Source organism: Panthera uncia (genome assembly GCF_023721935.1).
Source record: "Panthera uncia isolate 11264 chromosome A3 unlocalized genomic scaffold, Puncia_PCG_1.0 HiC_scaffold_11, whole genome shotgun sequence".
NCBI classification, from domain to species: Eukaryota; Metazoa; Chordata; class Mammalia; order Carnivora; family Felidae; genus Panthera; species Panthera uncia.
Window position 1 is genome coordinate 61,677,932 of NW_026057578.1, and position 23,944 is coordinate 61,701,875.

At 38.1% G+C, this 23,944-nt stretch overlaps 1 protein-coding gene across 2 annotated transcripts in view; it reads right to left on the bottom strand.

Annotated features, from left to right (window-relative positions):
• Window positions 1-23,944, bottom strand: part of THADA (THADA armadillo repeat containing) — a 333,497-nt gene that overhangs the window by 215,526 nt on the left and 94,027 nt on the right. For both annotated transcript variants that reach the window (XM_049650200.1, XM_049650201.1), the window contains one exon: window positions 16,009-16,100. In XM_049650200.1, coding sequence (XP_049506157.1) covers window positions 16,009-16,100 — 92 coding nt within the window. The remainder of the gene's footprint in view (window positions 1-16,008; window positions 16,101-23,944) is intronic.

The following is a 23,944-nucleotide window of genomic DNA, read 5'->3' on the forward strand; positions in this document are numbered from 1 at the left end:
GTCCTGTCACATTTACTGCCTTAATGTCTCTAATCAATGTCCCCAACTCTGTCCTCCTTGCCCACCCCACCTCTGACCTAAACTAATTTCTCACCACCCAGCCCACCCAGAGTTTCCCCACCTGTGTTCTTTAAAACATAGTTCTTCCTAAGATACTCCATAAGAAAGGATTCTGTGATTCAATATTTTTGATGAGTAACTGCACTGTGACTGGAGAGTCACAGTACATGGCATCATATTAAAGTCCTCAAGAACCCCTGGCCTGAAGAAACACGCTTATACCAAGCTTTCACCACCCTCATCACTTCTCCTGGCTCCCTTTCCGAGACTGCCTTTCGCCTTTCTTCACTGGGCTAACCTCTACTTATCCTTCAAGCTCAGACCCTGCCTCTTACAGGAGGCCTCCCAAGAGTAGTTACTCATCTTTACTCTGTGCTTCCGAATCCCTCCTTGCATGCCTCTAAACAGAACCTTCATGCTAATGGTGTGCAGTCTGGCGTATCGATCATCTCCTCCACTTGGTTATGAGACCATGGAAGGCAGACTCTGACTTACTATCTTCCAAAGTCCAGCATGTTACCTGGTAGGTAGCAATGAATGAATAAATGCAGCTGAGTAAATGAATGCTAAAAATAGCTAAATGTATTATCATTTCTCTGTGCCAGGCCTCTGCTAATTTCCTTGCATGTATTAACTCATTTAATCCACTCAAAAACCCTACGAGGTAAGTGCTAGTATTTTCCCCATTTGGATACATGAGGCAACTGAGGCAGAAGGAATGAATATGTTTCATTATTCCTCCAGTGCAATCTTATTTTCTATCTCCAGCAACCTAAACATGAGTAATTTTACCCTGCTTCTCAGGAAAGAGGATGTGATGAAACCACTGGAAAGCTGCTTGGCAGAACTTTGTAACTTTTAGAAATACTATATATTATAGAACAAAAAGTTTTAGTGTGACGGGAAAATAACCGGAGTTAGGAGTCATATCTGAATTCAAACATCAGCTCCCCTGCATATTAGAAGATATGAGATATGTAGCAAATTAATAATCTAAATTCCAAGTATCTTATTTAGAACGAGGACAGTTATCTTACTGAGTAATCCTACCAGAATTACATGAGGTAAGTGTATGAAAGTCCTTTGCAGCCTCTGTGTTATAAAGTTGGGAACAGTGGCATTATTACTATGATGAACAATACAATGGAATGATGTCTGACCCCCCCCCCCCCCACATAGCAAATATTTATAAGTGGTTACTATATATTTCTATGTTTATTTTCCTTATGGATAAACTGGTCCAAATCTACACAGACATTTCTATTGAAAGTTAAAAAACTTTCTACTAAGTTGAACCAACTGAACTACATCTGTTCTGAGGCTCACAGTATAAACTTAAAAATAAGGAAAAATCATTGACTATTAATAAAAAAGCTTGACAAAAGTCTTAAAAATGTCAACAAAACCATGGCCAGCACAACTGACTCAATTATCTACACCATAGAGACTGTCTACACTCTCCTGTCATTAATGGAATCTTATATAATATAGCCGGTGCTCTCAGCCCTACAAACTATGAACAGCTCAGTAGATAAATCTCAATAAGCCTCCACATCAAACAGACTGGAAGAAATCAAAAGACCGCTGAGCTAAGCCAGACCAGGCTGATATTTTGGTTTATTGGTTAACTGTTATGTTTGGAAAGGCATAAAGCTTAATTGCGAGGCTTGAGGTGTATGTCAAAAATGCCTGACTTAAGTAGAAATTCTGATCATAGCATCTGTCACTAGTTAAAATACATGGAGATCTTTATCCAGGCTATTTTTTGTTGTTTATGTTTTCAATAAATGAAAATAACCCAGTCACATGGTGACTAAATATGAATCATTGTTACAGCTTTTTGAGAAGGTTTGGAAATCCCAGGTGTAAATTAGGGAGTAACACTGTTGTTAATCCAAGTCATGTAAAAGTTAAAAAGGGAGAAAATCTGGTTTAGTTTATGACTTCTTGTGGTATTAACCATAGGTTTCTCACAAATACTAATGAATGCAACACTTTGAAACACTATATGGAAAAGTGAAATCCGGTGGTGTTATTTGGATATTTTTACCATTTTCTTACTGAATAACTAACTCCATTTGGCTAGACAAGCAACAAAACTAAACATTTCTTAAAAGGCCCTCGGAGAACATAATTTCTCTTAGTAAAGGTCCAGTAAAGGTTTTATTTAGACGGAAAATGAGGTGCTCATCCCTGCTTTGCCTTCATTTTCAAAGCTACTCAATCATACTCAACACATCAGTATTTACATGGTACATCAGAATAAGCAACAAATTTGGAAGACAAGCCCTCTCAAGACCTTGGAATTGATTCCAGAGTCCATACCTAATTCACAAGAAGCAATAGCAGCCCAAGAGAGACAGCACACCCCATCTGCAGTACACCAGGAAGAGCCCGAAAGAAAGGGAGGGCAGTGAGTGCTGGGATGACCGGTTTACTCATTCAATTAATTTAAAGACAATTCTCACTAGGGACGTCTGGGTGGCTCAGTTGGTTAAGCGTCTGACTCTCGATCTTGGCTCAGGTCATGATCTCAACAGTTCACAGGATCGAGTCCCGCAATGGGCTCTGCATTGATAAGCATGGAGCCTACTTGGAATTCTTTCTCTCCCTCTCTGCCCCTCCCAGGCTCATGTTCTCTCTCTCTCTCTCAAAATAAATAAGTAAACTTAAAAAAAAAAAAAAAAAAAGACAATTCCCATTAAATGAAATTCCTGTACAGCAAGCATTACTGAACCAGGCCCATTATAAGCATTGCAACATTTACTCCTCGTAACAACTCTGGAGACAAGTCCTATTATCATCCCCAATTTATGATGATTCTGAGATTAAGAAACGGAGGCTCAAGGGACTAAATAACTTGTCTGAAGTCTGAGCCAAAATTTAAATCTAGAGCTAACTCAACATACATTTTCTTAGTAACATCAATCTATCACTTCTTTGCCTCCTATATAAGGCAGACCCTTCACAAAGCACTGGGGTAGAAAAGGGGCATCAGACACAGGCCCTGCTCTCAAGGAAGCCACAGTTGGGTCAGGGAAGACTTTCTGGAGGAAAAAAGATTCAGGCTGAACTCCACAGAATGGGAAAAACCAGCATACTGTAAGCAGAAGGGACAGGCATTTTAGGAGCAGAAAAAGCAGGAACAAAAGCAACAAAAAGGAAAATCATAACATATTCAAAGGAACAGTAGGGAGATTAGCTTGGTTAGAGTATATGTATTTGTTGGTAGTTGGTAAGAGTTTAATACATATTTGTGGGTTTGAATATTTAGGAGATAAGGTGAAAAGGGCAAGTCCAAATTACATAGGGCCTTGAAAGCTAAGCTGAAGAAAATACAATTAGCCAACAAATAATGTGGGCAAATGTTCAGTCTCACTACTAATAAAAGCAACAGAAATTGAAACAACATGGTGATTTCCCCCTTTACACTCTCTTAAACTTACATTAAAAATTAATAATACCCACTGCTAGGAAGATTACACATGGTAGTGAATATATAAATTGTATCTTCTCATTTAAAAGAAGCCTGGCTATCAGTTTTCTGGAATGTTTACATTCTTGAACCCACTATTTCCATTTCGGACAATTTATCCCAAAGAAATAATCCCAAAACACATGCAAAGCTAAAATGCATGAAGATATTCCCTGCACCACTTTTTATAATGTGGAAAAATTAGATGGAATGTAAACGCTCAGTGTTAGGCAGGTGGTTAAAACAAAAAGGAAAACGTTTAACAAAATGGGGAAAGGCCAATTAAAGGGGTATGGGCTTTAGACCAGAGGCAATGGAGAGCTAGTGAAAATTCCTGAGTAGGAAGGTAAAATGGGAAACTCTCAAGAAGATCAATTTATCAAGAAACATGAAAATACATAAATAGAATCTGAAGACTAGTTATACCCTAATACCAAGAAATTACACCTAGGTGAATCTATCTGCAAGAAATAACCCTACATATTAAAACACTTTGTAAATAAAGATATTCACCACACCGCATACATTGAAAAAAATTAGCAAGGGGTCATCTGGGTGGCTCAGTTGGGTAAGCATCTGATTCTTGATTTGAGCTCAGGTCATGATCTCACACTTCAGGAGATCGAGTCCCATGTCAGGCTCTGCACTGACAGCGTGCAGCCTGCTTGGGATTCTCTGTCTCCCTCTCTCTCTCTTTCTACCCCTCCCTCCCTCACACACAGGCACTCTCTTTCTCAAAATAAATAACATTTAAAAAAAATTAGGAAAGAAATTGAATATTACAATAAGACAATTACCAAGTAAACTATGGTTTGTTCATTAAAGGAATGTTACTTTACATGCTAGAATGATTAATATTATACACAAAACCCCGAAAAATGATTCATTTCAATTTAATGAGGGGCAAAGGCAAGAAGAGATTTCTAGAGAAAGAAACCTCCATAGAAAATGCCATGGATCCCATGGAATTCAATTTTCTTGGGTGAGCCAAATGGTTTGCCAGTGCATGGCAGCACAGTTCTGAAGGCAATTAGGGCTGAAAACAAGCAAGTATTTAAGAATGGTATGTCCATCTGTGGAAAGGCCACAGCCAATAAATGATCATACGCCAACTGAAATACATTCTTCCCAAGACATAAATCTATTTACCTTCCCACTGAAACATTGTACTTCCACAATGATGAAAAACTGAAACCTATGCTATTGCAATGTTAGTAACTAATCAAAAGAAGAGCATACCACTCCGAGAGAAATTCTCCTTTATTGCCCTAACGTGTTGAAGCTAATGGAAAAGTTGGTCAAGTTAAAGCAAAAAGGAAAAAGAGATGATGACTTGTGCTATGTTTCTGGGGAAAGCTGGGTCCTCACCACCTTTATTTTATAAGTCAGTGACACTGTTTTTTTAGCACAAAGAATTTCATTTCCGAATACATAGAGGGGAGGTGTATCAGTCACCAGTACTGCCTTAATGTTTAATGTTGATCTGAATCATTGATTGTTATATAAGATAGGACAAAAGAAGGCAGCAAGATAAAGAAATAGTCAGGTGAGATGTTCCCACCTAAATGTTAGAACAGAGAAGGGGAGCAAGAAGGGGTTTGTAGAGGCCACGTTTGAAGAGGGTGAGGAAGAGCTCACAGAAGCGAGGAAGCGGCAGGCAGGCTCCTCCCTAAGAGAGAGGAAGGGAGTTAACAGAGTACTTAAGGCTTTCCACCTTGCATTGCAGTTGAGTTGAGTCTTATCTCTTCAACTGTTCCTCAAATATTTAGATTATATTTTATAAATATCTGTACTCCTTTCAGTGCTCAAACCCTTTAACCTGGTAAGTATTTTTATTGAACAAATGATTAAAAAAAAAATGTTGGGTTACCTAAACAGGCCACCAATTATAGAAATGAAACCAGTGGCCGAGGAGGGCTTTGACTGCAGGGGGAGAAAGAGAAGATTAGGGCGCCTGGGTGGCTCAGTCGATTGAGCATCCGACTTCGGCTCAGGTCATGACCTCGCAGTTTGATTTCAGAGGCCAAAAAAGTACATCAAAATACTACATTTGATTTAAATGAAATAGGGATTTTTGGTTACTAAATGAAAATAATTAGGTACCATTTCCAATTTAGAAAGATCATTTGACTTCACACCATTTGGCTTCACAATCACAAAATCAAGGTTGTAATATACAGGTCAAATTCCAAAGTGAATTCGAGTTTCAAATAAGAAACAGTGTTAGCATTCTGTCAGCTTGTTAGAGATCAGCCATGAACCAGGGAGACGTTTCACATTGCGGAGGAACATTTTCTGCCTTCGAAGTTGATTATATTGGGAGGCACCTGGGTGGCTCAGTCAGTTAAGCGTCTGACTTCCGCTCAGGTCATGATCTCACAGCTCATGAGTTTGAGTCCTGCATTGGGCTCTGTGCTGACAGCTCAGAGCCTGGAGCCTGCTTCTGATTCTGTGTCTCCCTCGCCCGCTCTTCTCTCTGTCCCTCCCCCACTCATGCTCACTCTCCCTCTCTCTCTAAGAATAAATAAGCATTAAAAAAAAGAATTTGATTATATTTTACTGGGAATCTCCATTTTAATGCTATACCACCATACTTTTTTCATATGAAAAGACATATACTTTGTTCTTGAGTAAAATTTTTGTACTGCAACCTTGCTTACAGTATGAATTATATAGAATCACATAGCCAGACACACTTGTACTTCATATCTTTTTAAAATTACATGAAGGAATTGCATAAGTAAAAGAAAAAAGACTATGTTTTCCTATTAGGCTAAAACACTACACATATTTCTCTTCCTATTAAGCTGCTGTTCTTAATGTACATGCTTTCAAAGCTTTTGAAATAGCCTAGAAGAATGGAGCAGCAGACTTCATTAGTCACCTACTTAAAATTCATTCCCCCATCCCATCCTTCCTTTTAACAGTATTTGAGTTTGGTATGGTATATACCCTTCTCTGAGTAGTCATATGCTTCAGGGAAGACTGGCACCAACCCCAGACTCAACTGGAGAATCCTGATTAGTCTAAGATAATTATGGTGTATCCATTTCCCTTGTCAGGGATAAGTTGGGGCATGATAAGATGTTAACTCTGAACTATGGAAACCAATTTGACAATAAATTATATATATGTATATATTAAAAAAAAAAAAGATGTTAACTCTGACCAAAAAGATGTAAAGGGAAGTCTGCATGATGTGGGATTGAGAGTATGGGAAAGCATGTAAGAGGTGGTGGTGTCACTTTTAAAACCAGAGATGGACAAGACCACTGGATATTGTCCCTAGACACTGTTGCATCTAGATGTGATGGCTGGAACTGCAGCCATCTTGCAACCATGAAGGAAGCTTGCCTCGGGCCAATGTCATCACATCAAGGATAGCACAGCAAAAAAATGAAAAAATCTAGGTCTTTGATGGTATTATCAAGCTAGAATGAATCAATCCCCCTTAAAACTTCCTGGTTATATGTGAGATAATAACTTTTCCTTATTTAAATTTTGATTTTGGTTTTCTTTTACTTTCTTTTACTTGTAGTCAAAAGCATCCTAACTGCTACAAGTCTGAATTATTTCAAGTCTCTGTTTAAATATTAACAAGTGGAGCTATAATCTGGGAAATGAGGGACAACAACAGAGTCTAGTGCTTAATTTACTAGTAAGACATACAGTCCAAAGGTAGAAAAGTCAGTTTCATGAGTGAATTCTAAAGCCTCACCTATTATATTTCAAAGCTGGTTACTATTCTGTTCCCCTCTTTCTATCTGTCCTCCCTACACACGCGCGCGCGCGCGCACACAGAGACACACACACACACACACACACACACACACACACACACTAATGGTTTGGAATTGACCCCACCCCCATACCAATGATCTAAGAAAATGGACACTGTCTTCTGACAAAATGGGAGAATATTCTAAATGTAGAATATAAAGTTCTCTTTCCCAAAGAGGCACTTTAAATATCAGAAGATCTGAAACAGTCTAAGATTATAAAGTTTTCATTGATTAATATTTATTGACTATCTACTATATGCTAGGATACTATTTTGAATTTTTATCTGACAACTTGGGATGAACTTATACTATACATAGTTGCAACTAAAACTAAGCTTTTCTGTTCCTGCCAAGATATATCTGAAACGAGTATCTTTCTTTCTCACAGACAGTGCTGCTCCTAATGATCTGAAACATGCATTCCACCTGCCATTATCAGTTGTCCCCATAGCAGTTGCCCCCAAACTATGTCTGATGGACACAAGACGGTAAAAGATGTTCTTTAAAAGAGAGAGGAAGACAGATTTACATGGTCAAATAATTTGGGGAAATACTGCATGTTATATCCCACTCTTGAAAATTCACAAAAAACATTATAGCACACAAAATGTCCTAACAGTCCTGTAATAAATTTTTCTTCAATTCAAAGTTTCTGAAACTTACTTAACTCTAAAATCTATTTTTCACTAAATATCTTTCAGTATCTTGGGGAAATTAGTAATTCTTAAAACATAAGACATATGCCCCTCTAATATGGCCACTACTCAATTTAGAAATAATAAAAGGATGGGTTGCCTGAGTGGCTCAATCGGTTGAGTGTCTGACTTCAGCTCAGGTCATGATCTCGCGGTCCATGGGTTCAAGCCCCCCGTCGAGCTTTGTGCTGACAGCTCAGAGCCTGGAGCCTGCTTTGATTCTGTGTCTCCCTCTCTCTCTGACCCTCCTCCCTCTTGCTGTCTCTCTCAAAATAAATACACATTAAAAAAAATTAGAAATAATAAAAAGAATAAATACTAAAACAACCACACCAAGCTAGAACTATGCTTTAACAATCTACAGAGACTACAAGTTATTCTTAAATAACTCTCTTCCACAATCTTGCATCATATTCTCCAATCCTACCAGCCAGAGACACAGAAGTAATCTCTACTCAAATGATTCCAAAAACAATACTTTTATTATGGAATACTACAATACAAAAACTTCTAAATGATTCCTAATGTCATATACAATTCAAACTAGCCTCTTTAGCATATCTGTTTTACTCACTGACAAGCCCCAGAACCTAGTATAGTGCTTACAAGAGAGTAGGTGGTCAGTGAATATTTGCTTCAAGAATGAATGAATCTATCAATGAATCAATGAATATCTCCATGGCATCCTCCTCTCCACCTGTCCAAATCCTGCCCATCCTTTCAAGTGTAGATTAAGCCCTGACTCCTGCATGGAGCCCAACTCATCCTCCTCTGATCCCCTATCAATACTGCAGAGTTTGATACTCATTTTTCCTAAACCAGTTCACATGTTGGTTTTCTCTCAAAAAATGAACTCCCTGAAATCCAAGATTATGTTACAAACTATTTTTGTATATATTAGAGTGCCAAGGCTCGAAACTAAGTATTCAATGACAAAATTTTATTCATTATATTTCATTAAAAAATTCAGTGTGTGAGGTGCCTGAGTGGCTCAGTCAGTTAGGCATCTGACTCTTGATTTCAGCTCAGGTCATGATCTCATAGTCATGAGTTTGAACCCCGCTGGGCATGGAGTCTGCTTAAGATTCTCTCTCTCTCTCTCTCTCTCTCTCTCTCTCCCCCCCCCCCCCCCCCCCCCCCCCCCTCTCTCAAAAAAAAAAAAAAAATTGGTGTGTAACAAGAATAACTGGAAATTCCTGGAATTTCTAAACCTATACACTACTAAAATCAGTATTTTATACGGACCAAGTTCTGAATAAAGAAAAAATGTTATCCAAGTTCTAAAGAAACTAGTCCCTCTGGCTTTAACCTCTTTGACTCCATTTTCTCATTTGGAAAATAGCTCTGTGGTATTTCTCTACAGGCACTGAATGAGCAACAAATACTGCTTGCAAACCCCCTGATAAAGGAAGACTTTATCTCATAGTCCTGGAAGCAATCCTGACGTCTTAAATTATGTAATCCTGGTATTACATTATATTAGTCTGGTTCATATAAAATGTAAGCTACAAAAATACCAAAGCTAAGAAAAAATATTTACTCATGCTTTTACTAAGATGCAGAGAGAGGATGCATGCATTGCCAAAATTCCATAGAACATGCTCAAACTAAAGCAACAATGCCTTAGTTATTAAAGAAGGCAATGGCCTGAAGCAGTACTTAGGAACAAAGATTACTTGGTCCATGCAAGAGTCAATATTTAAGAACACAATGACTAATTCCCACTTCAAGTTCATGAACATATTTTGTTTTAAGAGCTTCTTTTTGGTTAAAAATTTTATTTGTGGTTTTTCTACCTGTGATCCATGAACCTAAGAATGAACAAAAACTTGCAACATGAAACTCTCCAGTAGGCCAAAGTGTCAATGTAGACTTAATTCTGATTTTAAGGACTTCTCAACAAGGGTTACACAAGACTTGTACTTTACTTACTTTACTTCTTGGTCTCCAAAAATACTCATTTATCTACTCAGCCTAAAGAACCAGACTGAATGTTCTTGAACAACTGTGGAAAATGCATGAATGACACCTCCAGACCATATCAAAACACTGGGACTCTTAACTCAATTCCAGATTACTTGAATCCAAACTACCATTATTGTTGCCAATAGAAACTCCATTTATAAATAATCAGCTGGTTTTTTAAAAAATGTTCTAGTTGAGCTTACTATGAGCTAAAAGTAATCATTAGATTCATTTCCAGCACTAGCTGCGTGACCTTCAGCAAATCGCTCAACTTTTCCACACAATTTCCACCTTAGGTCGTCTCAAAGATAAAAACTAGTAACGGTTATTATTATCATTTTTTTCAAAAGATATGAATGAAAAATATAAGCACAGACTTGAAAAATTTAGGTTAAGCCTAGAAGACATCATAGCACAGGCAAGGATTATCACAAAACCCCCAAATCCTCTCCCTATAAGCACTGACCTATCATCAAATTCAAGAGGTGAATGTCTCACCGGCCACACGGATATCCTATTGAAGCAATTTAACTCGTCCCCTACTCACCAACCAGAAAACTAAGATTTCAACACTCCTGACTTTATAGTGTGACATTAGAAACCCTGTGACCTGCTCCTCCCTTACCTTGGTCTGTATGAAAATAGAGTATACGGCTCCCTAGGAAGGGAACATCCACGGGACAAAAGCACACAAAGCCTTCCACAGTGCACCACCACCATGAGGTCACATAGTTACCTCAAAACGAACTTCTCATTGGCCCTCTCCCACCTTTCCTCCTAAAAATCAACCTGCCACATGGGCAATGTGAGATTCTTGCTCCACACTGAGACCTTAGGTGAAGTGGCTCATTTCCCATAGTTTGACAATGTAAAATCTAAAGCCGGACGAACAAGGCGACTCACATTGCTCACGAGGGGCCATGTGTGTTGGTGTGTAAATCTGCACGCGCTCTGCAAAGGGAACTTGACTTGTGCTCTAGTTCTGCCACTTCCTGGCTCTCTGACCTCGGGCAAATAACTAAATCTCACCAACCTCAGTCTACTTCTCCATGAAGTTAGGATGATTATTCACTTTGTAGGGCTATGATGGAGGCTAAGTTAGTTACCCATAAAGGGCCCAGCCAGCCAAGCACACAAACAGGCACTGAAGATATGCTCCCCTCTTCCTTCTGCACCAGTGGAACAGAGACCTCAGCACAGGAGATAACTACAGATATTCTCCATTAGACTGTCCGCTTCCCCGTGGCCAAGTGCATGTCTGATTCATCTTTGGATCCCAGTGCCCAGCAGAGAGCCTGGCCCAGAGTAAACACATAATGAATGCTTTTTAAATGGAGAAAATGAGAATCCTTTGGGTCTGAGGATGTTAAGATTATCCTGGCCACAGTCAAAGAAAATTTTGATTTCCAGGTTGACCAAACAGGCGCTTGCTACAAACTATTATATAGTTCAAAGCAAATAAGCTATTCTGAATTCTAATAATTACATTCTCTAGAATATAAAAACCAAATTGCCCTACAGCTCTCAACTTTAGTTTTGAGAATCCAATTATTTCCTAAACAATGGAGTGGGTAACCACAGAAACTTGTGGAATCCCTTTTCCTAGAAAACATGAAGAACAAGAGAGAAGCCAGTCTGTTTGGAAACTGCTTTGAATTCTGTCTATAAGCAAAGACTGGACCAGATCAGATGCCCCTCAGAGGATCCTTCCAGACCGACACAACCAAGATATTAAGAGGAATAACTAAAATAATTCTTTGTAATTTACAGCCAGGAAAGTAAAATAAATGCGGTTCTACATCTCCTAACAGAGTCATTTAAATTAATTTTTCATGGACCTAGTAAAGCTTTTACAAACACTTTCTTCTTAAATTGTACTAAACCATCCCAGGATACTAACTTAAATATGAGCTTTCTTTAATAAGGCAGAATAGAGATCATTATACTGAATAATACAAAAAACAAGATTATTCTTCTTTTGTTCCATTTTTCAACCCACCTATTTCCACGTACCCCAAATGTACTCATTTCCAAAGCTTTACAAGAAACACTACTTCCAAATATTCCACTCAACTCTCCCATTAAGGATTCTCTAGTGCATCTATTACTCATGTCACATTGTACATTCGCTTATTACAAATTATCTTCAACTTGTATCTTTCACAGATAACAATTTCTGTTCCCTTAGCTAAAACATAAGCTCCTTTAGCAAGGTCCAAGTTTTATACTTCTCCTGTACTCCTCTGTTGTGTCAATAATGAATTCATGACAAATGCTAACAAATTCTCACTGGCTAAATGACTTAAAATGAAGACAGAAAGCAAGAGCTGTAGAATACACTGAGACCAACGTGAAGCTTTTGCAAAACCTGGAAGTGTTCAGACTGCTACATATTGATATTTGTCATTTACCTGGGACTAGAATAGTTGAAGGTTAATACCACAGGGACTAAAGAGAAAGACCTAGAGTTAAAGATCACATTGGTTTAGCTCCTGCCCCGTACGGAAAGAGGAACCATCAAGGGTAGACCCCTCACAACACTGTAGATGGAGGCCATTTTGGAAAGCCCACCACACTCCCTGCATCACAGGGCTATGCAGGCTCTGCTTCTACGTAGGATCAAAGGTTCATCCAGTCAGGCCAAGTCAGTCAGGAGGTAATAAATAGAAAGGAAAGGAGATTTAGAAAATTAAAATGCTGTAAAATTATTTCAAAACAAGTGAAACTTAAGTGTTCTCATTCTTCATAATCCAAGGAACGCATCTAGAACAAGACTAAGGAGCTCTAGAGTCCCATCATTACGAGTGCACTCTACATACTTACAAATGGGGATGCAGAACCTTCTATTCCCTTCTTTACATACGTAAAGGGAACTTCTCGTCCCCATTACAAGGCAGGTACTGTTCTAGGAACTGGGAATATAGCAGGTTACCAAACCACAATTCCAGTAACAATTACATAAAGCCTTAGCTTGGTATTTTACAGAAATAGGAGACCTCCAGGACAGTCCAAATCTCTTATCTTAGAGGAGAAAACCACGGCCCGGAAAGGTTAACTAATTTGTCTCAGTTGGTTATCGTGGCTACATGGCAACAAAGGCAGGAATAGAAACCAGATTTCTTATTTCTCCTCTCATAACAAAATTTACTTACTCATTAAGCAACTATTTCTGTGTGCCTGTTATATGCCACACATATGCTAGGTATACAAATGGGTAAGATACTGACTCTGTACTCCAAAATTTCACTATAATTCTAAGACGATGGGCTGAGTACTAGAATAGAAGTGGTAATAGAAAAAAAGCAACTCTGTCTCTAATTGTGTAGGACTTCCAACATTTTAAAAGAAATGAACTGTTAATCATTTGTTTTATCCCCACCACAGCCCTTTGAGGACAGGGCACAGATCTTATTATTCCCGTTACATAGATGGAGAAATTGAAGTACAAAGAGGATAAGGGAGTCTATTAAGGTCATCTCCAGCGGCAGCAAAATGCCTAGAAACCAAGTTTGTTTACCCCAAGATAGACATTTTTTCCCCACTAGATGGGAAAGGCAGATGTTCTTTTTATGACCAGTTGCCTTCTGACCAAGAACACACATCTGCAAGACGGTGTGCAGACCAATCTGTGGCTGTGAAAGTAGATTTAACTGGCCTGTGAGGTCTCATCAGCTGAGTGTAGTTATTCGATGGGCGAGTGACCCACCAACAAGACATCATTATTACTAGCATTCTGAAAGTGCCCATGATGTATACAACAGAATAGGTGAGAAACGTTCTGCCCTCACAGAATTAATAGTGTAGGGAACAAGCTTATAAACATTTCAACAAAAAGTGATAGACTTAAACAAACTACAACTAGAACCACTACAAATAACAGCTAATCTAAGACACTAAAGGTTTTGCAGAGCAAATCCAGGGGATGCTTCCAGGAAATATACTCTTCAACAGTTAAACAGAGAACAGAAGCTCTGTATACATAATGATATATACCAATCTTCAGATTATTAAAGTAAAGGCTCTCACCAAGAATGTTCATCACATTTTTAAAAATTATTAATTTCTTAATTCCTTCATTTCACTTTTCAACTTTACTCAAAGCAATTATATGAATATTCCATTTCCATCTTTCTAGGAAAGTTACATATTTTGTAACCTTTCCTATTTAAGAAAAATGAATTTATAATGGCGGCTCCCATCAGCATGCCTTTGGCAAAAAGATTAAAGCAGGGTGGTTTCATTGTGTTATTCTTCCAACCTCCTTCAGACGTAACCTAAATGGAATGATGATTTTTCTCCTGTACATAGTAAACTCTGTGTACACATCCATGTATCACTCATTCTATAAAAAGTAAAATGTAAAAAAGCATTTCTTCATTGTCAAATTTAGTTTTAAACATTAATTTCACTTGTTAATTATCTCATATTTTACTTATGCTGTTATTTATTGATCACCGTCTCTTTTTTTTCATGTTTGTTTATTTTTGAGAGAGAGAGAGAGAGAGAGAGAGCGTGAGCACATGCACAAGTGGGGGAGGGGCAAACAGAGAGAGCAGGAGACATAGAATCTGAAGCAGTCTCCAGGCTGCGAACTGCCAGCCCAGAGCCCGACATGGGGCTCGAACCCACCAACTGAGATTATGACCTGAGCCTAATCAGACGCTTAACCAACTGAGCTACCCAGGTGCCCCTATTTATCACAATTTTATAACATGACCAAACTGTTTTAAACCTCAACACTTTAGAATTATTACAAAATAAAGAAAGCTAAGGAGAAAGAAATCTTAGTGATTTCAAACTAATGAGAAGAAGAATTTCTTTAGAAACCTACTAAATAGTAAAAATTGTAATCATCCTTTCAAAGGAATAATGTTAGCATTATTTTAAAAATACAACTTGATTAGAAAAAACAAAACTCTCTGGTATTTCCTGAATATACTCTGAGGATTCATACTTATAGCCAGTTGCCTTCTTTTTAAATATTTATTGAATTTCATAGGGCAATAAATAGCAATTTAAATGACAATTCAGAACTATCTGTAGGTTTCATTAGACTTACCAACAGTACATCATAAAATTATTCCATATTTTCTAATTCCTAAAACTCACTTCCATCACAAGAAAATATTTTAACAAATAACAGCTTAAAACCTAAATTAAAAATGTGATAATCAGCCTTTTTAGGGAGGAGAGGAACATGGCCAGGGTTATCTTCAGATCCTTAAGAGAAAGCACTGGGCCTAATTGGATCCTGAATGAAGTTAAGAAAGTAATTACACATGCAGCGACAGTGACATCTAGTGTCCGACCTTGCAAGCCGCTAGACTCCCATCAAATCCTAAAGGCTAAAGAAACAGTTATTCAAAACTTCTCTTCTTTAAAACCAACAAACGGAACTTGTGCATTGTATCTAAAGATACAACCCATTTTCAAAGTGTTTCTATAGGTTTCTTCCCAGACATTAAAAAAAAAAAAAATCTTAAGAGTAAAACATCTTAAAAAAAAAAACTGTAACACTAAAGCCCTAAAAAGTAAAAAGCACTGTTTACTCCATGTGGCCAACATCTACCTGGAACTGCTCCCCTTGGCTGCAGAGTTTAACACAAAAATAATCTGGGACATGCTCTGATGGGTGTATCACAAACATTTAAACTTCCAGCTACAAAAGTAAAGATACTACACAAGTTAGTACGTGGTTAAAACATCAAGAAGAAACAATTTAGGACACTAAAGGAATACCTGAAGATGCAAAGAAAACAAAAAAATACTTTAGCTATTGCACTGAGAAACCAGCTCGACATTTCAGCCCATGCTACCTTGCCATATTTTTGTTGCTTTGAAAGGTCCACTTATTAAACAGTAGGTATTTTTGCCCAAGAGGTTAGAATTTGGCAGCTTAGGTTAATTTACTATAGTATTTTAATAGTTTTATGCTCTAGATGAATCCATAAAAGTAAGCAAATTTCCAAAAATTATTTTTGGCCAGGACAATATTCTGTAAAAAGTAAAGTTAGCGTTAGATGAAGCTTACCTATTTTTTTTGGAAAGTTCATCCTTTCCCCTTTTAACTCCAAATATTCTTGTGATCAAGGTACTGAAAAGAAGTGTGGATGAATTTCTCACCTAATGTAAAAATAAACGCACAATAAGGATTGAGAAATGTACATGGCATGAAACCAACATGTACAATGTTCAAACTTGATATTCAAAGTCATTACCCAACTGGCTAGTGTGGGGCTAAACAAAATATGGTTTGTGTTCATGAAATAATTTTCAAAAACTACATAGTAACTGACTCCATGACTTCCTCTTACATTAAGCTCCGCAATCCAACCACACGCACATAACACGGCCCTTGCCTATACTTCTAACATTACCACCAATTGTTTTCAATATCTCTTTGTACTTGTATCATCAAATAACACTTTCTTTTAAAAAAATTCATTTTCCCATATCCTTTCTGACAATGATTATCCCCTTAAAGAGCTCAGCTCTTTCCATTCATTTTCTGTATGGGATATATTTACCTATGGGATATCCCATTTACCTATGGGATATATTCATAAGACCTAACTCAATCCACATTATTAAGATGGCCAAGAAAATATTTAATATCCAAAATGTTGTTTATTAACCCTACAATGTAGTAATCTAATAAATTTTAACCCTAAAATTATCTGAGACAACGGGTTGATAAAAATAAGAGGATGAAACTATCATTAATAAACATAAATCATTTCTCCAAAATGATAATAATAGATATCTCTATTCTAAACCAGTGTGTCAAGATGTTGTTTTGCTGGATTATAAACATGTCTTGGGGCACCTGAGTGGCTCAGTTGGTTAAGCGTCCAACTTTGGCTCAGGTCATAAAATCTCGCGGTTCCTGAGTTCAAGCCCCACGTCGGACTGTCTGCCGTCAGCACAGAGCCTTCTTTGCATCCTCTGTCTCCCTCTCTCCCTCTCCCCTTCTCTGTGTGCACGCGTATGCATGCTCACTCTCTTTCTCTCTCTCAAAAATAAATAAACATCACAAAAAAAATGTGTTAATGTCTGAATGCCACGGCATATTGGGCTTCCTCAATTACCTTGCCAAATCCGAGCAGAGATGTATAAATACGTACTGACTTCCCTACAATATGTAAGGCACTATACCAGCATCATGGAGAATATCTAGAAATAGAAGACACACTTACAGCCAACACAGAGCCTACATTCTAATGAGATAGGTGTCATAATCATGTGGTATGTTTAAACAGCAACATAAGAGGAAAGGTAATTCAAAGTAACACTTTTAGACTTAGACTAAGACTTAGAAAATAGCCCTCTAAAACCACTACAGTAGGGGTCACAAACTCAAGATGTCCACAGGAACCAGTGAGTGACAGGAGCAGCACAGGACTAGGTCTAATGCAGTCACTATTCAGCTTTCACTGAGTAGCATGAGGGAATGTAAGCCCAGTGTTGCCAGATCTGCTTTTTTAAGAGAAGCCAGAAAACCCAGTTTTTATGTGAAATCCATTATTTTGAAATGTTGGCAACAGATTAAAGGGGGGAAAAAAAAAACCACTGAGGAGGCCAAATAAAACACAGTTGTAGGCTAGATTTGACCTATCAGCCATCGGTTTGCAACCTCTCCTCTAGAAGCCCAAGACTGACTCAATTCATGCATGGTAACTCTAAAAGTAGACTATAATTCACACCAAAGTGGTATAATTTATAACAATATTGCAATAAAACCCTAAAATTGGATAAATTCACTTATGTTCATTCCACAGTCAACAAACATTCATGAAGACACTACTATGTGCCCTAACCAATATCCCCGAACAACAAATCTATCCTGTTACACTGTCAACATGGCCTCTGGCCTCAGATCTTGATTATCTCTTACCTCATCTGTTGACTTAGTGCTCAAAGACTCTTGGGTTTAAGATGACTTGATGAAGTCACATAAAAACCCTGTCTCCTCTCAGGAATCACACAAAAACATAAAAAGAAAAACAGGAGCACAAATTCCATTCTGCCCTGAACAAAACTTTCTAAGAAAAGCTGTTAGATGTAGTGTAGATGCAAAAGCTAAAACAGGAGTTCCTGGAGATGAAAGAGGATGCCTGCCCTTAATCAAAACTTAGACAACTGTTTTACAAAGTGAATGGGTACCCCCAGAAAGAAAACCCCTTTGTGTGATTCCATGGGCTAGACGCAGGAGACAGTCTTTCTGTAATATTAAGATGGATCTGAGGGTTCCAGTAGTAGTATTCTGATTCATTCATTATCAAGTTCCCTCATTAGCAGCCAATAATCGTCATTGCCTATTCCAGTAGGTGTAGCAAAATGGTGATTGATATTCTACCATTAATTAGCTATACTTTTCAGAAAAATAAAGTTTTCCTTCATCAGCTCTTTGATTACCCTGTTACTCGGTTACTACAGAATCATTTCCATAAATTTACCAGTTTGCAGGATAATGGGTTCATGCCATGGCAGCCCCCAAAGGTCACCAAATCATGATCTTTTAAGCCATTAATAAAATTAATTTTCCTTCTACTCAGATATGATCCACATACCATAAAATTCACCACATTAAAGGGTACTAACTATTCAGTGGTTTTTACTACATTCGCAACATAGGAAACTACCACCACTACCTAATGCTACAATATTTTCATCACTGCAAAATGAAACCCTATACACATTAGTAGTCATCACGCACCCTCCCACACTAGGCAAACACTAATCTACTTTCTGTCTCTATGGATTTACCTATTCTGGACATTTCATATGCACGTGATGACGTAACATGCAGCCTCTTTTGTCTAGCTTAGCTGCTCTCAAAGTTCACTCATGTTGTAACATGTATCAGTATGTGATCCCTTTTCATGGCCAAATAATATGCCATTGTATGGATATACCACATTTTTAAATCCACTCATCATTTGACGAACATTGGGGTTGTTTCCATTTTCTGGCTAGTATGGATAATGATGCTATGAACACTCATATACGAGTTGTTGCCTGAACGTGTTTTCATTTCTTTTGGGTATATACATAGAAATGGTATTGCTGAGCCATATGGTAGAAAGAGTAGGCAGTTAGTTAGACATGAGCTGGAGGCAAAGGCAGTGATAAAGAGGCGACACATTAGAAGCCTGAGGGCACAACATCCTGACTTTGTGGCTTCCAACACCCTAGGGCTTACAGACCAAGAGCCACAGGTGCAGAACATGCACTCTCATCCTCAACCTCTACCCCATGGTAACATATGGCCTCATTATATTTACCTTGCGGTGTTGACCCACCTCCCTGCCCACCCCTGTGGCAGAGGATGGTCTTGACAGTTCTGGCAAGAACCCTGTAGGGTCAAAAACTACCCCTCCCAACAAGTAGGAGTACTTTAGATGACTGGAAACAACCTCAGCTGGAGACAACCCTAGCTATGACCCATAACCTACACAAACATAAAAAGACACTCCTAACCCCAGTACAGTTGCCACCTCTGGGCCTGTCCACTCTCTCACTTCAAGAGTGTAATGTTCTTGATAAACTGCTTTGTGCTTGCCACTTTCCTTCTGGCTATCTTTATTCAAGTGTGGATCCTCACATAAATCTTTTGTGGGGAACCCAAGACCCAAGACCTCCATTCACACAATGCATACTCTCCCATTGGTAACCGTAACTCTACGTTAACCTTTTGAGAACCTGACAAAGAGGTAGTACCATTTTACATTTGCACCGGCACTGTATGAGGGTTCCAATTTCACCAATTCTCCAAATGCTCCCCAATAACTGTTACTGTCCATCTTTTTTATTGTAACTATTCTAAGTGGGTGTGAAATGGTATCTTACTACGATTTTGATTTGCATTTCCCTAGTGATTAATGATGTTAAGCATCTTTTCATGTGCTTATTGTACATTTACGTACCTTTTCTGGAGAAAGGTATTCAAGTTCTTTGCCCAATTTTTAACCAGTTTGCCTTTTTATCATTGAGTTTTAAGAGTTCTTTATACATTTTATATGCTAACCAAATATCAGATACATGATTTGCAGATATTTTCTCCCAGTCAGTTGTCTTTTCATTTTCTTGGTGGTATCCTTTGAAACACTGGCATTTTAAATTTTGATCAAGTCTAACATTCTTCTTTTGCTGCTTATGCTTTAAGTATCATATCTAAGAAACTGTTACCTAATTCAAGGTCACAAAGATTGACAGTTAATATTTTCTTCTAAAAGTTTCATCATTGGGGCACCTGGATGGTTCAATCGATTGACTCTTGATTTTAGCTCAGGTCATGATCCCAGGGTTGTGGGATCCAGCCCCTCATCCACGAGGGGCTTCTGCTCAGCGTGGAGCCTCTTAAGACTCTCACTCTCTCTCTCTCTCTCTCTCTCTCTCTCTCTCTCACGAGGGGCTTCTGCTCAGCGTGGAGCCTCTTAAGACTCTGACTCTCTCTCTCTCTCTCTCTCTCTCTCTCTCTCTCTCTCCGTCCCTCCCCTCTCCCCTGCTCATGTGCTCTCTCTCTCTCTCTAAAAATTACTTAATTAATTAATTAAGGAGTTTGATCTATTTTGAAATTTTTTAATATGGTATAAGATAGGATGCAAATTCATTCTTTTACAGGTATATATGCAGCTGTCCTGGTACCATTTGCTGAACAGACTATTCTTTCCCCCACTGAAATGTCCTTTTTACTAAATGTTAGGTTTTATTTCTGGACACTTAATTCTATTGTATTGATTTATAAATGTCTTTCCTATGCCAGTACCACATTATCTTGATTACTGTTGCCTTTATTGTAAGTTTCAAAATTTGGGCATGTGAGTCCTCTGTTGTTGTTTTTTTTTTTCAAGATTGTTTTGGCTAGTCTGAGTCCCTTGCATTTGCATCTGAATTTTACAATCACTTTGTCAATTTCTGCAAAAAACTCCAATAGGATTTTAACAGAGACTGTATTGTATCCGCAGATCAATTTGGGGAGTATTGCCATCTTAACAATATTAATGAAGTCTTCCAGTCCATGAACATGAAATATCTTTCCATTTATTAGACCTTTTTCAATTTCTTTCAAAAATGTTTTGTAATTTTCAGTGTACAAGTCTTACACTTCTTTTGTTAAATGTATTCCTAAGTATTTTATTCCCTTTGAGGCTATTACAAATGGAATTGTTTTCTTAATTTCATTTTTTTAATGTTTATTTATATTTGAGAGAGAGAGAGAGAGACCGTGTGCGAGCAGGGGATGCTCAGAGAGACAGGGAGACACAGAATCTGAAGCAGGCTCCAGGCTCTGGGCTGTCAGCACAGAGCCGATGCAGTGCTCGAATTCATGAATCATGAGATCACGACCTGAGCCAGAGTCAGACACCTAACTAACCAACTGAGACATGCAGGTGCCCCTTTAATTTCATTTTTGGATTATTCATTGCTAGTCTATAAAACTACAATTGATTTTTGTATGTTACTCTTGTATCCTACAACCTTGATGAATTTGTTTGTTAATGGTTAATTAATTAATGGTTGTGTGTGTGTGTGTTCTTAGGATTTTCTATATACTGTATATGATTACATCACTGAAAAATAGCGATAGTTTTGCATCTTTCTTTCTAATCTTGCTGATTTTTATTTCTTATTCTTGTCTAACTGCCCTACCTACAACTTCTAGTACAATGTTGAACAGATGTGCCAGAGTTGATACCCTTGTCCTATTCCTGATCTTAGGAGGAAAGCTTTTTTTAGTCTTTCACCATTGAGTATGTTATTAGCTATGGGTTTTCCATTGATACCCATTGTCAGGTTGAGAAAGTTCCCCTCCATTCGTACTTTATTGAGTATTTATAACAAGAAATGGTGTTGGGATTTCCGCATCTGCTTAAATGACCATATGGTTTTATCCACTAGTCTATTCATAGGGGGTACTATATTGATTTTCATATGTTGAAAATATATACTCTATATTCTAAATGTGTAGAAGTAATATAGCACAACATTAAAAACAATTACTGTAAATATAGACCAAAATAACTAGCATGGAAGACACTACTTGTTACTTAAGACAGAAGAGCGTCCCTATGTTTCTGTGCTGTAGGTAGTATAATAGTTCCAGGACATCTGTGTAAAGTACTCCTTTTATTTTCCAATATTTCATCCATATTTTCTGGCCTTCTCCACTATAAAGCTAATTAAGGAGGGAAAGTACATAGAAGTACAATTGAAGGAGAGGTGATGACTGACAAACTGCATTACCAACTCCTAAATCATTGTTAGTAGATACGAATATGCATCATTGATATATCCATGTGGGTAATGAAAAAGGTCATTATCAGCACTAATATATTTTGGAAAGATCATCATAGTAACGACAATGAAAACATGTCCTATTTGGGAAGGATGGATCAAGGAGAATACAAGTAAAAAAAGAGAGTAACAACAGAAAAAAGTAGTAAAGTTAAAAATGGAGAGAACAGAATGGTTGCCAAATAACTTCAGCTATAGTCAATTCTTATCATAAGGAAAATACCAGAAAACCTTCCTGTTTTCTTACCTCCTTCCCCATCAAGCCCTGAACACAGTGTTGATAAAGATTTGATATTCAGCTACAAACTGACAACTGCTATCAGTTTTCCCTTCTATTCATTAAGTATATATACTTTTTTTTTCCTTTCTAGCATGAAAAGGCTAACCATACAGTCTTGTGTAAAATATAGGAGGGTTAGGCAAAGGAAAAGAAAATTAGGTTTCACAAAGCAGTGTGTGTGTGTGTGTGTGTGTGTGTGTGTGTGTGTGAGAGAGAGAGAGAGAGAGAGAGAGAGAGAGAGGCGGGGGGAAAGAGAGAGAGAGTCTGTAGAAGTGTGCATGCATGTATATATGTTTATGTGTAGACAATACATTTTTCTTATATATGTATGGCTTTACTTATATAACATAAATGCCCCCTTGACAAATAGTTTTAAAATATAAATGCACAGCCTATTATGTGCAATCACTAAGTGGTACAGTCATTTATACACCATACACCTTCACCCTTAATAGACGGTCACATCCCTGACAATGGGATCTGCATACAATATAAAATATTTTGTGTAGTGTACATGGTACCAGTTTATAGTAGAAAGAAATACTCTGTGAAAAAAATGAAATGAGATTTGGTTCTAATTTGCCTTTCATCACTTCTTAGCCATGTGACTTTGAAGAAGACACTTAAAACTTTAGGTCATAAATCCCTCATCTGTAATCCAGGAAAGCTGTACTGAGATTTCTGGGCCTATGATTAAGGGGAGGGCCAGCCAAGTTCTGGAGTTCATGGTGACCTCGTTCCAAAAGAGTGAGACAAAGGAAGAGACAGAACTTCCACCCATCCATATACCACCTATGCAAGACTTTTTTAAAAAAATTTTTTTAATGTTTATTTATTTTTGAGAGACAGGGAGACAGACCAGAGCGTGAGAGGGGGAGGGGTGGAAAGAGGGAGACACAGAATCCGAAGCAGGCTCCAGGCTCTGAGCTGTTAGCACAGAGCCCAACACGGGGCATAAACCCACTGACCATGAGATCATGACCTGAGCCAAAGTCAGACGCTTAACCAACTGAGCCACCCAGGCGCCCCTGCATGATCTTTTTATTTTCTTTTTAAGTACTTTCCTGTGAGTAAAGCTCCATGCCAAGGCATGCAGTGTAATGTAGAGCATGGCTAGGTTTAAGCACCACACAGTCTTCAGCCTGGCAACCTTGGGGCAAACTCACAACTATCAGAGAGCCTGGACATGCTGGTGCCAACAGAGGCACAAAGTATACATGGCTGTGCTACTGGGAAGATCCGAAAGACTCCTTTTCCCCCTCTGGGCCAGAGCTGGCCTGAGGTAAGCAACTAAAGACATACCAGATAGAAATATAAACTCAGTGTGGGTCTTAGTAGGATGCCAAAATGGCATACTCGGTAGAGTTTCTGGGCAAGCTGGAAAGACGAG